General features: G+C 32.5%; 1 protein-coding gene and 1 long non-coding RNA gene across 3 annotated transcripts in view; one reads left to right on the top strand and one right to left on the bottom strand.

The window, feature by feature from the left end:
• Positions 1-14,954, top strand: part of LOC106457907 (eukaryotic translation initiation factor 4 gamma 1-like) — a 79,990-nt gene extending 65,036 nt beyond the window's left edge. For both annotated transcript variants that reach the window (XM_022383979.1, XM_022383980.1), the window contains 8 exons: positions 927-1,057; positions 5,208-5,321; positions 5,949-6,116; positions 11,599-11,796; positions 12,682-12,828; positions 13,219-13,299; positions 13,627-13,798; positions 14,856-14,954. In XM_022383979.1, the coding sequence (XP_022239687.1) occupies positions 927-1,057; positions 5,208-5,321; positions 5,949-6,116; positions 11,599-11,796; positions 12,682-12,828; positions 13,219-13,275 (815 nt within the window). In that variant the 3' untranslated portion in view covers positions 13,276-13,299; positions 13,627-13,798; positions 14,856-14,954. The remainder of the gene's footprint in view (positions 1-926; positions 1,058-5,207; positions 5,322-5,948; positions 6,117-11,598; positions 11,797-12,681; positions 12,829-13,218; positions 13,300-13,626; positions 13,799-14,855) is intronic.
• LOC111085439 overlaps positions 8,633-17,670 on the bottom strand; it is a 14,387-nt gene continuing 5,349 nt past the window's right edge. Inside the window, exon 3 of the long non-coding RNA XR_002610277.1 lies at positions 8,633-8,642. This is a non-coding gene — a long non-coding RNA (uncharacterized LOC111085439). The remainder of the gene's footprint in view (positions 8,643-17,670) is intronic.

The following is a 17,670-nucleotide window of genomic DNA, read 5'->3' as shown; positions in this document are numbered from 1 at the left end:
TGGAACACCAGAACCATATGGCTAACTAGGATAGTACTGTTTATGGTTTTGTTGTGAGGTTACTTAGAATTAAAACAGTAAAAGGGAATGTGGAGTATGAAATTTGACCATATAAAGTTTTATATATTTATGTTTATGAACTTTTCAGCTATCTTTTTAATTAAACATTAACATGAATATATTAACAGTTTTTACTTGATAAATAATCCAAACAGAAAACAGTGAGGACATAAAACGACAAAAAATAATAAACCGTTTTTCTTTGAAATAATCTTAAGGTTATGTACATAAGTGTATTTAAAAAAACAGAAATTAATGTACTAGTTAAATTGTTTTTTATAATATTTTGTATGACACATTTTTATATTTCTGTCCATCCCATTTTTGTTATATATACAATTAAGAATACCCTTTTAGATCTGGTTTTCATTCCAGTTGAGCTCTCAGTTGTTTAATTGAATCTTTGACTAAAAAAAATTAGAAATTGAACTGTGATTTTAGGAAGGGTTGTATGGTATTTAAATTTTATTAATCAGTTAATATAACTAAACAGCTTTTTAATGGGTGAAATATTTTTTTATATAATTATTTTTGCAGTGCACATTATGTCAATAATAAAAGTACAGTACATAATTCTGAAAATACCTTTGGAGAGTTTAATGCTTGATGTGTATCTTTATAGTTATTTATTCTGTGAATTTAAATTGTACAAAATATATTTTAAAATTAACAGGGAGGTTAGGAAAGAGTGGGGTAGCTCTGGCTCCAAGCTCCAGGGCACACTGGTGAGCTTGCATTTAGCTCTAGCTTCAGGCTATGAAGCTGGCTTCAGAGCCTAAGCTTGGTCAATTCTAGTTCACATTATAGATTAAGTACTAAAATGGAGTAAGCTAATAGAAATTGTTTGCTTTGTTCTAACCTGACAGACCAGTGGAGTCCATTGAATCAAGAAGGTAAAAAGCAGTATGACCGTGCCTTTCTCCTTCAACTTCAGTCTGAACCAATGTCACTAAAGAAGCCACAAGGTCTTCCAAATTTGGAAGTCATTAAAGATAAGGTACATGGTTTAGTATTGGTGTTAACCCTATGCATATGGTAGGGTCAAAATGAGCATGTCATGACGTTTTTTAAGAGTTACATCCAAAATTTAATTAAATAACTTTGTTATAAATGTATGTCAATCAGGATATGGTTTATAATTCAAACTCTTATGTTATTTAAGTTTTAATTACCTAATTTTAAGAATAAATATTTAACTGAATGTTAAATCTTCACTTCTTTGTTTCATGTGATGCATCTTCACTCCAATTTGTTTATTTGAGAATTTCTTTATACCATTACATGATTTACTGCTTGTCCACCTAATTAGAAACACACAAATGTTGACAAATCCAGAATATTAACTTAGAACCTCCAATCTTCTTGCTTTACTGAGATGTAAAAAAAAAATTTAAAACTTGCATGACATGCCTTTCCCATCTCATTCTGTTTTCAGAAAATGTCTTTATAAGATCCTCCTACAGTTATTTCTTTTTAGCAACTATAAATAGATACTTAGTCTCAGTTTCATTGTTTGGGATTGTGTTTTTCTGCCACAGGGAACTAAAAGAAATTTTTTAAACCTAGTTATAGCTTAGTTAGAAAACCAGTTAAATTATAGTAGTTTTGGGGCATTGTGGATAACCAGCAGAGTATGAAAAAAGTAGTGCTAAGGAAGTACACTCTTGTGTACAAATATCTGAGATAGGCTTCAACTCTCTTGTAAGTCAAAAATTTATCTTTTATTCATTATTATGTATTATTTTTTAACAAAATTAACTAGAATATGAAAATTATAGATTTATTAGGTTAGATAACAAAAAGTAAATGAAAAAAAAAAGATGTCAAAAAATTCACAACTCCAGCTTTGAGCTAACTACATCATATGATTATAACTTGATCAGTTGTTTACACTAAGTTCTCCCACTATGGTTAATTGCTGTCACCTACATAGATAAGGGGCATTATAAGATAATACAGCTAAAAACAGTCAGATGTGAAAAGGTTAGAAACTGATTCTGTTATGATAAATATTTGTAATTGTCTGCAGTCTTTCTAGAAAAAAAAAGATATTCTTAATTTTTTTTTTTTTTCAACTTTTCATTTCATTGTACATTGATTTTGTTACAGTTAGTGTTATGGTTGAGAAAATATAGTTTTACCAAAAAGGATATTTATTTAGGAGGTTCTGGAGATTAAGCACATGAAATATGAAACTGTAAGATGGAAAAAAAATATTAGTATTTTTATTAAAATTGCCTTTCATTCTGACTGATTTAGTAAATCTTCACAAATTCACAGACAAATTTTTAGTAGAAATACTTTATTAAAATTCAGATCTCTTGTATACATCGGACTTGTAATGTTTATGAAAAGCTTGCCAAATTTTATGAAGGTGTATTTTGTACATTCATAGTTATAATTTGATTACATGGTGGTTATATTATTTGTCAATCTCACTGAACCCACATAGAGAGAGATAATATAAGCACCAGAGAAAGTAATTTTTTTATAATGAAACTGTTTATATCACATTATTTGCATGATTTCAGGGGACAAAATATCCAGGTTTTCATCACAACTTGCGAATCAAAACAGCCCATTTCTAATCACTTTCCTCTTTCCTTAGCATAACATTTAAATCATTACTTTCTCTTGTATGTTGTCTTCAAGACCTCCAACAACACGGTGAAAGTGCCGTAACATTTCAGTTTCATATACCAAAGCTGATGTTTATTTCTTAGAAATTCCTGCTAAGTGGCACGTACAGTATTTTCACACTTTGTCACACTCGTATTACATACACATACACTTTGTAGAGGTCTGTTCATCAGGTTTGGAATGTGGCCGGTTGGCACCCTCAGCCTAGCCAACTAGACTAGACTATATACGTACAGTACATGCACTGCACACTTAGCATTGAGTCAGTCACGAACTCCCTTAATACAGGCTTGGTCACAGGGACTGACCATAGTGACCATTTTTACTTTTAATACAGTATGTGTATCTTCACAAAATTTGCCAGGCTTTTACTAAACATTACAAGTCTATTGTACAAAAAAATCAGTTTTTTAAGGGAGTATTTCTTCTAAAGATTTGTCTGTGAATATAATGAATCTTTTTTTTACCAATCTGAGTGCAAAATGATTTTCATGTTAAGATTAAAAAATACTTTTTTCATCTAGAAAATCTCAAATGCCCTTTTTGTAATCTCTAAAACCTCCTAAATACATATCAAACGTTATTTTTTTAAGTAAATCTTCATATTTCATCCATTATTTTCTCTATACTAACTCTATACAAGGTTGGTTTGTTTGATCGACCTCATCACCACCAAAAAGTAATAAATCTAAATTGCCCTTTTTTTCTTTCTAGAATGACTTCAAATTGTAACATGAAACTATATTTGTTAATCCTAAGTTGCTTTAAACTTGTAATGGTATACTTAAATTTTATTGCTTTATTGCCCTTTCAACTGTGTGTAACTACTAGTACTATTCTTTCTAGAATGACTTCAAATTGTAACATGAAACTATATTTGTTAATCCTAAGTAGCTTTAAACTTGTAATGGTATACTTAAATTTTATTGCTTTATTGCCCTTTCAACTGTGTGTAACTACTAGTACTATTCGCATCATTATAATATAAGTTGTAAATAAAATCTATGAGCTTCTCCAGGCTGTTGAGCTTCTCCAGGCTGTTTGCATGTTTGCCTCATGAAAATTTTTTATTATATTATTATTTATTTTACTTAATCTAACCTTCACTAACCTAAGAGTTTCCTATTTTTACATTTCAGTTACCTTTATAATAATGAATTAAGAATATGCATGAAAAACAAGAAATATAGTTGATGACACTTAACTACTTTTTTATACTAATGGTAGTAGTGCACTAAATAATTTTTATTTAATTAAATATGCACCAAAGAACATATAATAATAATAATAATAACATGCAAAAAGCAAACAATGTCCCATATCAATTACAATTCTTCTGGCTTTCTAACTGTGTGACACAAGCTGTTACTAATTCATCCAAGCTAGTTGATGTGTTTCTTGTGGAAATGAAGTTTGTACTGAAATAGAAATTAACATTTTTCTCTACAAAAAGCAATGTAATATAACACATCATTTCATAGATGAAAACCTTGGCTTTCTATTGGTTAAAAATAGTAATAAACGTAAGAGAGAATTATTAACAAATCCTGAAAAAAAGGATGTGACAGGTGTGTGTGTGTGGCAAGAAGGATCTGATTTTCTATTTGATGACTCTCTAACCAAACAAAATTGAAGGCTATGAAAATTATGCTTTATCTGAGTGATGGTAATATTATAATAAGTAATTTACATTAAATTTCGTACTTCTTGGAGGGGTGGTAAATAAATTAGAGAAGAGGGTATGCCTATAGTAAAAATATCACATTTCTCACACATGCACAGTAAAGGATGACTGTGGTGAGAGGGGTAATTACTGCTGAAAGGTCACTTGACATTTTCTTCTTAAAAAAGTCAAGTAGACCACATTGTGAAGAGGGTGATGAGGTCTCACCAAAATAAAAAACAGAGAAATAAACTAGATGAATTTCAAAAAAGATTTATGGTAACCTTGTTTATTTGTAATACCTTCAGGTCACTTCTTTCTCTGGTTAATTGATTGTTGCATTAATTTGTGACAGCTGAGGTGTTTGGTATTTCTTGCAGTTTTGAAGTTTTACTTTATATACCAGGAACTATTTTGTTCATGAAATGCTGTGTGTGGTACAATTAAATATTAGGGTTTGAAGCTGAATAAAGGTGTTATTAGAATAAAAACATACCATTTACCTCTTCTTTTTTTTTAATCAGTGGATGTCTTTACAAAGAGATAAGACTTTAATACTGGATTTAGTTGGCATAATGTATTAAAATGATGAATGTTAAAAAGATGCTAAGCAGTATTTACTAATTGTAGCAGTTTCTGCTAATCAAATCTACCAAACTATTTTGTCCCCTGGATTTTAGGAAAATGTTAACCTTCTTACTGTATATTTTATTCGTTAGTTTCTTTTGTAAATGTAGCATCATCTCTTAAAAATGTGTTTTAATATTTTGTTATAAGTTTATGGCTTTTAATTTCACTTTATGATAAACAAAGGAATTTCTAATTTACCATGTTTTTGCAACAGGCCAATCTTTCTAAACAAGTTGACATGAGGAGGACTGTAAATATGAATCAGTTTCGTAATTACCATTCAGATAACCTTTTCCTGCCCCTTTACACGGGTATCCAGCAAAGAAATGTAAGTATTGGTCTGCTTTTATCTAAATAGTTAAGTGAATTGGAAGATAAACAATATTTGGTTTATGTGATCTATGCTTTAAAGTCTAAATTTGAAACTTTTGAAGTAATTTAATTTAGTCCATTGATTAGTTTTTACAAAATAAAACATTTCTGTGTGGATCCATTTTTTTTGTATGTAAAGAATGTAAATAATTTGATACTGTGTAAATATTGCAAAATATGTTTATTGTGCATTGTACAACTTTTAATCATGACAAATTTTCGTATTTTTGGTATGTACATTAAAACTTTTGCTTTTCGTTTTTTAAAGCACTTTTAGTATGTTTGTTTTCACACTTTTGTTGCATGCTGAAAAGTAATAAAAATGTTTTATAAAACAAAACTCATTCATTGGTTATAACTTAACAATTGTATCTTAGCATAGGCAAGGTGGTTTTGTTTTAAAAATAAGACAGTGGTTAAGAGGCATGGTATAAATGAAAATCAATTACATGTTGTGTTTATACGGTAGTTTACCATCTTGCTGCTTTTCATGATGTTTATATGCAACTTTTACTTTGAGGGATAAGACCTTACTTAATGTGGTATATTACTTCTAAGGTTAGTATTTGTTTATATACCTAAGGGTCAAGGTGGAGGTGCAGGAAGGAGACAGAGCCAACACAACCGAGACAAAGGAAAGAAAATTACATCTTCATTTAGTAAGGATGTTAAACTTCATGAATCAGAAAATGCATGGAAACCTTCCTACAAAGCTCCAGAACCTGAATCTCCTGAGGAGAAGAAAACTCGGGTAACTTTGTTGTCATTCATATAAGTGTTTAAGCTTTTCTATAATGTCACTGTTTTTGTAGTGTATCATTTACCTTTCTTATCTGAAGATGCAAAAGTCATCATAATGATTTTCAGCTTTAAATAGACCTTGCTATTTTAAATTTAAACACTACTTCGTAGTTATTAATAATTCTGCAGAGGATTTAATGGATCAGTTTATAGTTTGTCATATTGGTCATTATTCTTTTAATTGCTACTAAAATTTCTTGGGTATGTTCATATTTTGATGTTAAAAACATTTTCTGTTGCCTACTTCTGAAGTTATGAAACTAATGAAGACTTGTGTAACCTGTATATATGAGTGTGAAGGTTTTCTGAATTGATCAAATAGCACTTTTATCATAGTACCAAAACAGTTTGAAGTAATATTTGAACATGTATATAGCAGTAGTATTGCACCACTTTTATTAGTGCAAGTAGCTTCCTCTGATATTTCTGCTCAATCCTCACTTTCTCGATTTCTACAGCATCGTTTAGACATGTTTTTCACATGTGACTACAGTTTATGATTGTGTTTTGTTGACACTTAATTTTTTTCTCAACAGTTTTCTTTTATTATATTTGCTTTCATTTGTTTCTTTTTTTACTTGTTTATTGTTAATGAATTACAAGGGAACTAAGAATGAATTTGTGATTCAATTTGTCAACTACGGAAGTTCCCGTTATGGTCAACAATGCTACTGGTACGACTACCCAGATGTCGGGTTTGACAGAGGAGGTACAGGTCTTAATTCACAGGGAGCTAGATTCATATGTTTGACTGGCAATTTCTGATCCTTTTCAACCTGACAATTTTTCTGATGATGAATATAATCAAGATAAAGACAATTTAGATTCACTTCCTCCAGCAACTTTTTGTTTTGGTCTGTCATGCTCTACACCTCATCAGGAGATCTCACCTTCCACTCATTTTTTTTTTAGAACTGAGTGATTAGGTATGTGGTATATTGCATGTCCCCCCCCCCCACAACTTTTATGATGCCTTCCCATCCTTATTGGGTGAAATTCCATCTTCTGAGTTTTTTGTTTTCCCTCTTCAACTAATGTAAGGGTTCATACGCAATGATTTTTGGACCAATTATAGTTGGATGCTGGTATTCCCCGTCCCTCTCACCTGTCACCATCACTTTTCAAATCTGTATTTAGATTCTCAGCAACTGGATCCTCTCCTTCCTTTTTGTGGTTCAAAACCTAAGTCTAATGTTAATTTTAATCATGTAAGTGTTTAAGCTTTACTATAATGTCACTATTTTTGTAGTTTATCAGTTACCTAATCCTGTGCATGTCCTTCTTCCTCTTATTTTAATACAACTGTCTTCCCTCCATTTATTGTTGGAGGCTTTTCGTCTCTACCTGGATCTTTTTTTCTGATGATCTCAGTTCCCTTCTTTGGTACACTGTGGCTCAGTTATTGGCCTCTGCTCTTAATACCTGGCTACTGTGCTGTTCGGACTTGTTGCAGAGAGATGCATTACTTGCAGGGGTGTGTCTCCCCCATTCATCCCCTTCTTGCACTATACCATACTTGGGGGTCATCTAGATTCTTTGGAATCCAGGGTTGATGTGGCTAGGTTGCATTCATCTTTGTCTTCTCTAGCCACACATGGCCCGGCATGGTCAGATGGTTAGGGTGTTTGACTCGCAATCTGAGGGTCATGGGTTTGAATCCCCATCACACCAAATATGCTTGCCCTTTCAGCTATGAAGGCATTATAATGTGATAATCAATCTCAATATTCATTGGTAAAACAATAGCCCACAAGTTGGCAGTGGGTGGTGATGAAGTTGCCTTCCCTCTAGTCTTTCACTGCTAAATTAGGGAAGGCTAGTGCAGATAGCCCTCATGTAGCTTTGCACAAAATTCAAAACAAAACAAACTAACTCTGACCATATGATTATCTCAACCTCCCACTTTCTTCCAGGAAGCACGTGTCCTTGTTTCTCGACCTTCTTTTTCATTCATCCGGACCCTTACCTTCCTCCTGGTGCTCCCTATTCTACCCACTGGTATAGGTGACTCCACGACGAGCTCAGGACCAGTGGGGGTCAAATTGCACCACTTTTCTGCAGTGTGGGGGCATTTCACGATGGATCTGTGGGTTCTGTCTGGGTTCTACCTTCAGTTCCAGTGTTTCCACCTCCCCTTCTCATTTCCTTCCCAACTCCACGGGATCCAACATATCTCAGTCATCTTACCAAAGTGGTCTACAACCTGCTTCCCAAAGAAGTTATCGAACAGGTGTGCCCCTTGCAACCTTTGTAGTCCCCAAGAAGATGGGAGATTGGAGCCCTATCATTGATCTATCCTGATTAAAGTCATTTTTGGATTTCCCTCATTTCACTTCGATAGGTGTTTCCCCCGGGACTATGGATTACACACATCTTCACACACCCCATTGCTGCCAAATCACATCTTTTTCTTCAGTTTGTCCATGAGGGTCAGGTGTTCCACTTCCAAGCACTACTGTTTGGACTAACCTCAGCTCTTTGTTCTCATTGAGACTTTACACTCATTATTACATGGATATGACTGGCACCTGCTTGCTTCTTCCTATACACATTCCAAGGACCACACTTATCTGCTTCTATACGAAGCAGCACTGGTGGGATTCCTGACAATAGTGGAGAAGTCTGTTCTTACCACCACTCAATACCTAATCCATTTGGAGGTTTAATTCAATTCCTATCTCAGTCAGGCTCACTGTTCTCTTCTTCATCTGCAAGTAGTGCACCAAGTCCTCACTTCACATGTGGGCTTCCTTGGAAGCTGTCATCCTCATACATTGGGCTCATATGCATTCCCTTCAGTGTACACTCCTAGATCAGTGGAACTTCTACTCAGATCCTGTGGATGACCTTTTTACCCTTCCTTCCCCAATCAGGGTTGACCTTGCTTGGTGGTTGGACAGAGACCAGACCACAATAGGGATTCCATTTTCTCTACCTCATCTGGATTTACATCTGTTCACTGATGCATCTTTAGAGAATTGGGGTGCTTACCTTGAATCCAAAGATATTTCTGGCCTTTGATCAGTCTTGGAGTCTTCTATCCATATCAACATTCTCGATCTTATGACAGTTCATCAAGCTATATGTCCCATGGTCTTAACTTGCTTTGTTCCTGGTGCCTTTAATCTGGATGCTGATTGATTATCTTAACCCAACATGATTCTCCCCATGGACTGGTCCTTCAGTCCACAGGTCTTTTAGTTGGTGTTTGTTCTCAGCTGGGGACACTTCATGTCGATACCTTTGCCACCCACTGGAACAACAAACTTATTTTTAGTCTCCCATTCCACACCCACTAGCTTCCAGGTGGATGCATTCACTCAAGATTGGAGGGGTCTTCACATCTGGTTTTACTCTTCTATTTGACTCCTCCCCAAAGATCTATCCCTAATCCAAACCACTCTAGACCTCCTGGTGGCACCTTTTTGCCAAGCGCAACCTTAATTCCCACAACTTCAGTCTTTACTTGTGCAACCTCCCCTGCCCTTACCCCTCTCATGGTCCCTACTCCATCAGTCGTGGTCGAACATTGTTCATCCAGACGTCACCACCCTCCATCTTTAAGATGCCTTTTGTCAGGTCCCTTGCCTCAGTCCAGGGACTGACTCCACATGTTGCATCTTTCCTTTCCTAATCCATAAGGCCTTCTTCCATGTCACCTTACCAAAGGCGATTATCTACCTTCCACCTTTGGTCTTTTTGATATGGTTTCTGTCCTTCCTGCTTTCTGTTTCTCATCTTTCCCAATTCTTCACATGGTTGTCTGACAAAAGATTGTCCACTACGACCATGTCTAGCTATTGGGTGACCTTGTCCGAACACCTTCCAGTTTCCAACCAATTAGAAACACAAAGAATATGTAGTTACAAGTAAGAATCTAAAATTTGAACCTCATACTTTTATTTATTGAATTTTCAATAAATTTGTCAAACATACCAGAGAACCCATTTCTCTCTGACATTCAAGATTGTTTGGTAATCAAATTTACATGGCTGATGGGCATGCTTAAAACTAATAGAAAAAGTGCAGGTTATCTTTTATAACAAGCTTACAACTGTTCTTTTGAATTTGGTAGAGAGAGTATTTACTTGATAGGAATGGCTTGTTCTGTGATCATGGTTTGATTATTTGAATGGCTAGTGGAATATTTTTTTACCTTATTCATAGCTTACTTAGGAAAGTGGATAAATTATAGAAGTTTTGGGACATTCTATTATTGTGTATGATATTTTGTTGATATAGTGTCTGATATAAATGCTGTATGAATATGTTTTGGACACTCAAATTTGTGAGATTCAACAAGGCTTAGGTAAGAACAGCAAATATTTTACATTTGAGTGCAAACAGCTTGAATATACAGTGAGTACTAAAAACCCTTAATTTTAGATACATTTTTTTATTTACTGTAGTATAGTTTCTAATACAAGTAACTACAATGTAAAAATTATGATTTCCTCAGGTGAGCTTAACAAATCTTCACTAAAGTAAAATGTTTAAAATTACACCAGTTCAAGTGCCAGTGTGAAATATGACACTATGTCACATAGCTTTAAGGGAAACAGCTAGTGGGTTTCTACTCTGATTTATTGCTTTTTATAAAAGAATTACTGTTTCACTGATGAAAAGTACTGCAATACAACCATAAAATTAAAATAAAGCTGATAAAAAAAAGAATAACAGTTGAAAGCATTAAGATAAGTAACTTGAAAATTTTTGGTAGATATTGCAGTCACTGAAGAGCTAAAAATGGCATTAATTTTATTTCATATTTTCAATCTTTTCATTCCATTGCACATAGATAATTTCTCTACAGTTAGTGTTAAGGTACACAAAATGAAATATGTAGAACATTTAGGAGGTTCTAGAGAATATGCAAATGAAATATGAAAACTGTAAGATGAAGAGAAGTATCATTATTATTAGCATAAATATCACCTTTCACTTAGACTGTAAAACCATTGGAAGTTCATAGACTAGTCTTTAGTAGAAATACCTTAGTAACCAATCTGGTTTTTTGTGTACAAAAAACTTGTTATGTTTATAAAACACTTGCCAAATTTCATGAAGGTAAACTTAGAAAACTAATTGTTATAGTATGTATAACTTCTCAGTTCTATGGTAGGTCAAATTGTTTTTATAGGGTTGTTAAAGAATAAATTGTTTATTTTTTTTATAAATATAAATAAAAGTTAATAGTTATCATAATAAAAATCGATACATCTTTATTTTTTATCAATAAGCTCGTTACAAGACTAGTCTGGCAATTTAATTGATCACATATGAGTAGTAATTAGTGTTTCTGACTATTGCTGTTTTTGGTTTATTCCAACAGTTGGTTAATTGAAATTACGATACCTGCCAAAAGCACTCAAAATACAAGCATTAGTTTTCGAAGAGAAAGTTTCATCTCTTGTTTCTTTCCTTTCTTTTAGGAGTTGTACAAGAAAGTGCAAGGGATCCTAAACAAATTAACCCCCCAGAAATTCAAAACACTGGTTAGTCAAGTGAAAGAACTTCCTATTGACAATGAAGAACGATTGAAGGGTGTTATTAATCTAGTCTTCAAAAAAGCCATAGAAGAACCTAGCTTCAGTGTACCTTATGCAAACATGTGTAAAACTCTAGCTGTGGTATGTATTGAAGCTCTAGGTGATTTCATCTTAATAACTTTGTGAACTAATGTGCTGTGACTGTTATTTTGTACATTTAATTCTGTTTAAGTAAAGTGAGATCTATCATTGCCTTTTCATGACACTTAATTTTTTGTTTTCTAGTGGTTTGTGTATAGCAGCACTACATTTTATGAATAAACTTACAAACCTTACATTAAAGACCTCATCAGGTTGAACCTAATTTTATTTGAAGAAAGTCTTTTGATCTGCTTATTCATGTCAGTGTTGTTACCAGAAAAACTAAAATGATTAATCTTTTTGTCTTGTGTAAAAATCTCCATGTGACAGTAAATTGAAATAACCCAATAAAGAAAAATTTATCTTGCAAGAATTATTAGACTTTTTGAAATTAAACGTGTTTATTTGGAGACAATATATTGATTTACTACTCGTGACCTGTTATACATAAAACTTCTTGTGACCTACACTTTGAGTAGCTCAGTAGAGAAAAAGGTATTTATTTAGTAATGTTAATAAAAAATTACAAGAGTAAATGTACACTGAATTTGTAAAATATGAAACATTTTGATTTTAAGCCATCTATAAATTTTGAATGTTTTCTGAAAGCATATACTATTTTTGAATGCAAAATATTTATGTATAGTGCTAGATGAATTCTTAAGCTAAGATTTGTGTACGTGTAAGGGGGTTAACAGGTGATCAGTATTTTCTTGTTTTGGGGTAGTGTTTAAGTTTGGTATCAAACACACTTTTAAGAAAATGTGAATATATTTTTAAGTTATTTGGAAATAAAATTGTTCATATTTTAAATATTTTTATGGCCATACAGAAAAAAAATTATTTGTGTAAAGTGTCTAAATAAATGTTTGAATATTTTTACAGATGCAAGTGCCTGCAGCTGAAGGCTCAAATGAATGTGTCAAGTTTAGCAAGATTTTATTGACTAAATGTCAGCATGAATTTGAAAAAGATATTTATGATGAAATTCAAAAGGAGGAAAGACTGAAAGAGATCGAAGAAGCAGAATTGGTAAAGAATTGATTTTTACACATCTCTGTTATCTACAATAATCTCACATAAAAGAAAACAACTTTGAAATAACATAAACATTGTTGCTCTCACAAGAAAATATAAGTAAACTGAGATATTGTTCCAAGAAAATCATGTGTATGTGTATTAAAAATTTTCTCAAATGACTGAAATATTTTGTACAAAAGCTTTGAAGGCAGTTCAAGAATAGCATCTCTTCTGTTTTTTAATGTTTATTTATATATATGGAAAAAAAATCACTCAAAATGTTTTAATCTACAGTGACCGAGGTCAACCAGAAATATTAATCAATGTATTATATTATTTCTCCCATAATCTGAAGACAAGAAACTGTATTAATCTGTTTCTCTCTCTCTCTCTCTGTTATAGGAAGAAAAAAAAGGCTCTCTTACAGGAAGAGCTCGAAGAAGAAGAGAAGAAGGCTAAAAGGCGGTCACTAGGAAATATAAGGTATTTCATAGTCATGAATAGGATATAGATTAATTTAACATAAATATATATATTTGTAAAATTATAATCATATTGTCTTCAAGACTTTGTAAACTCTGAAAAATTTGTCAAATAATGAACTAAGAAATACTCCGAAATTCAAGATTTTAAATTGGATGCAATTTCAAAATTTAATTCTCATAAAAGAGAGAAATACTGTAGAATAAAGATGAACTGTAGTTATTACTTGGTGTTAGATTACTATTTTTGAAACTGAAAGATGAAACGTTGCAGAAACTCAAAAAACTAAAATTTATCATGCTATGCTCTCTCATTTTTGTGTTTCAGATTTGTTGGAGAACTCTTCAAGCTTCAGATGTTGACGACGCAAATTATGCACAGTTGCATAAAAAAACTTCTATATCAAGGAGATGAAGATTCTATAGAATGTTTATGTCGTCTGTTAACAACAATTGGCAAAGAACTAGAGAGAGACAAAAGCAAGATGACAGAAACATCAGTAAGACTGATAAAATGTTATGATATTATTTTTTAAATCAACTTAACCATGGGTAAGCATTGTACTGCCAATATCAGTTCTTACTCCCAACTTACATTTTTTGCATACTTACATTTACCCCAAAAAAATAATAATAATTTCAGAGCCCTTCTGTGGTTTGAATTAGTTCTTTCTAGCTAGTTTGGCCAAGACAGGGAATTCTATTATACAGACTAAATACTGCAAATATCATGTTCTAGAAAAATAATTGCTTTCAACTTGTAGAGAGGGGGTTAATATGTATATATCTAGTTGTATGCAGATTTTTTGGAAACTATCATGGTCTAGTGGTTTGGTTTATCATGACACAGACATTTTATAGAATTAATGATAAATAATTTTGTAAAATTCAAAAACTGTCAATGGGCAAAAAAATTTTTTTATTTGGTCACTATATTTTTGTTTATAGAAAATAGTTCAAAACCCAGTATTGCATTTGTTTTTTGTTTTCTGGGGCTAAGTTTGGCCCAGTGGTCTATTTTGCTGGATCGTGGAGCTAAGGTATTTATGGTTTGCATCCCATTACACCCCCACCCCCCAGAAAAAGACTGTGGATGCATTATAAGAGTGAAAGTCAAACCCCCTTATTTAGCCTGAGAGAGTAGCCCAAGAATTGGGGGTGGGTGGAAAGTCTGTTAAAAAATTAGGAATGGCTTGTGCAGATAGCATTTTTGTAGCTTTGGGTGAAACCCACCAAATAAATGAAACTAATTTATTTTTTGCAGGCACCAAGACATAATAGTGAAATGATATTATATTATTCTTTTCTATATATTGCTTATACCTTTCTAAATTATTTACAACAGAGGTATTTCTTTGAGTCAATGCATAAATACACATAACAGAAGAGCAACTCTTGATTTCAGTTGTAAAAAATGACATTACTCTTGACTCTTAAAACAACTATTTTCCTAAAATATTAAATTTATTGATTCATCTAGTTAATTGTAATACATTCATATGTGCAAGATGAAAAAGTATTGCAGTATTTATTGAGGTTTTCTTTTTTCAACCATAGATGGAAGCTTACTTTGTAGCTATGAAAGATATAGTGGAGACACGCAAGACCAGCCCTCGGATCAGGTTTATGTTACAAGATATTATTGATCTTAGGCAGGTAAAGAACTAATTTTTATTTCTCTGAATTAGGGATTCTAAAGATTTGGTGAGAAGCTGTTTATTTATGAAATTATGATTGTGATGTTTATTGGTATTGTTTTCATTTATTTATCAATTATTTTTCCTATAAGTTATTAAAAACATTGTGGTGTGGTATAAATAAATAAGTTAAATATTGAGCTTTAAAAACGTATGATGTTGAGAGTCATTTAATAAATGTTACATAGAAAGTTAACAGTATATTATAGTGTTACAGATATAAATTCAAGACTGGGAGAGTTAAATGCACACAGCCAAGATTACCTTTAACCCATTTGACACGGGCTCCGTCCCTGGGACCAACCTCATAACCATTTTGTGCTTGTTATAGTTTTCATGCTATAACTTTTAATATTTTAAGTGTATCTTTACAAAAGTTTGTAGACATATAGTAAACATTAGAAGCCTTTTGCACACAAAAAATCAGATTTTTTAATGAAGTGTTTTTACTTATATTTGTCCATGAAAATATTGATTCTTTTTTAACTAGTCTGAGTGCAAAGTGATTTTCATTTTAAAAAATCTCGAATTTCATTTGCACAACTTCTGAAACCTCCTAAATACATGTATACCTTTTTTTCAATAAAACATTATATTTTACCTGTTATTACATTTATTATTTGGTTCTTCAGCCTGTAGACAACTCATTGAAGTAGAATGAAAAGAAAGATTGTAAAATCAGAAATATAATGAGCAGCTGTTTCCTTTTTCTTCATTATTGATCATGAAGTTTCAAAGTTCTTCCCCTGACAGTTACAACTGCTAAACATATCCCATATATTTTCTGTGTTTATTTTACTGTCACAGACAAATTAAAAACCTGCTGACAAAAAAAGCAATAATTCACCACCCGTGTTATAAGACACAGTGTTTATGTACAACCGTAATACGAATCTCTTGAGCGCAAAAATGCACGTGTATTCATTGAGGTGACATTCCCCTTGCTCCAAGAACACTTTCAACAGGAATTTCCCAGGGGAATAAAATTGCAATTAGAATGTGTAAAAACATTTATTATATGATTCAGAGTTGGGCTGATCCAATAAACATTGTAGGTTCTGAGCCAGGCTTATCCATTACATAGGAGGTGTTTCAGTACTATGGTCACCCATTTGATGTGTGGAATTTTGCAGCATAAGTATATGAAGGTGTTATTTGGGCACATCCTTATAAATGAGAAATACACTGACAAACAAAGATTTTGAGTACGTAACCGTGTTACGAGATGTTGTGCTCGTGCATCAAACTTGCTAAGCCTTGACATAAGCCTCGTTTATGCTTCTGGGTGGAGGGTGTAGAGACACTAATTGTTTTAGGCTTCAAATATGAATTTTTGAAGACCAAAAAGTTATCAAATTACTGTACTAGTACACTCAAAATCCCTGTAATTTAGTCGGGTCTCTAAATAAACTGTATGTGGGTTAAAAAAATCCCACTCCTGTTCAGAGCAATGACTAAATCATCACACTTCAATGCTTTTGGCAAAATTATTTTCTCCTTCAAGCTATTTATAAAGAACTGTCAGAGTTACGTAGGGGTGAAAATGTTCTTTCTATTGGTTATAAGCAGTAGCTAATTAGTAGTAGGTGGGACTAGATAAGAGCTTTCAAAAGATTGGTGCAGTTGAAGGAGCCACTCTAGTAGACTCGCTAAAAATATTGCAATCTCAGAAAATCATAGAGGAGGGAGGTTCTTATTTTATATTTAGATTGTCTATATTTCAAATTTGATTTCCTAATGCGTTAGCTACTTATACATGTTATATGTTAGGCACAATAAAATGGCAACTGAACAATAAGACAACTGGACGTGTTATGTGACACACAAAATTGATATTTAACTTTTTTTCCTTACATTTCTTTAAATTAAGAAATTAAAACATATATAATATCAAAATTTAAATTATAAACTACATTTTGATGCCAGTTTCACTGATGTAAGTAGTAAAAATGTTATTTAATAAAATTTTGAAAATAATGCTCCAAAACGTCGTGACGTGCACTTTAACCTACCCGGGACAAAAGGGTTAACCCTTTCTTGATGGGTCACAGGTGAAAGGCCATGTTATCTCGTCTGTTGACTCGCATTCAAAATTTTATTTAACTACTATTTCATGAATTTATGTCATAAGTTTGGTACCAAACTGTAGATTATAATTTAAATTTTCGAACTATACATTACTCAGTTTGTTAATCTAAGAATAAATGTGAAAAAAATACAGATAAACATCAAGTTTTTGTGTCACGTGGTATGGTGAATACAGCACTGGTTCAAATTAGATGTTTTTGATGTCAAAATACTAAGTCTATAGTTTCATACGAATTAGAAACTCAAATTACAGGTATTGACAAGCTATAATATAAAATAAGAAATTATTATCTTTTCTACTTGCTAAGATATTGCTCACATGATAAATCAAACACAGTGTCACCCCGCTCATCTCTTTCCGTTTTTGGAAATGCTCCCTTACATACACTTACTTCTATATAAGACATAAATAACCAATCAGAAGCTCAGAATATCCCCTAGTGGTTTTTTCAGACTTTCTAATGTTCCTTCTGCCATTTTTAATTTAAATTAAGATTTCACTGAGGTAAGTTGTGTCTTCTCAAAATTCATATTTTATTTAGACCCAAATACAACTTAGTTACTAAGTTTGGTAAATTATAGTAGAA

Source organism: Limulus polyphemus, unplaced genomic scaffold, assembly GCF_000517525.1.
Source record: "Limulus polyphemus unplaced genomic scaffold, Limulus_polyphemus-2.1.2 Scaffold390, whole genome shotgun sequence".
Classification (NCBI taxonomy): domain Eukaryota; kingdom Metazoa; phylum Arthropoda; class Merostomata; order Xiphosura; family Limulidae; genus Limulus; species Limulus polyphemus.
This window is presented reverse-complemented; position numbering and strand designations above follow the sequence as displayed.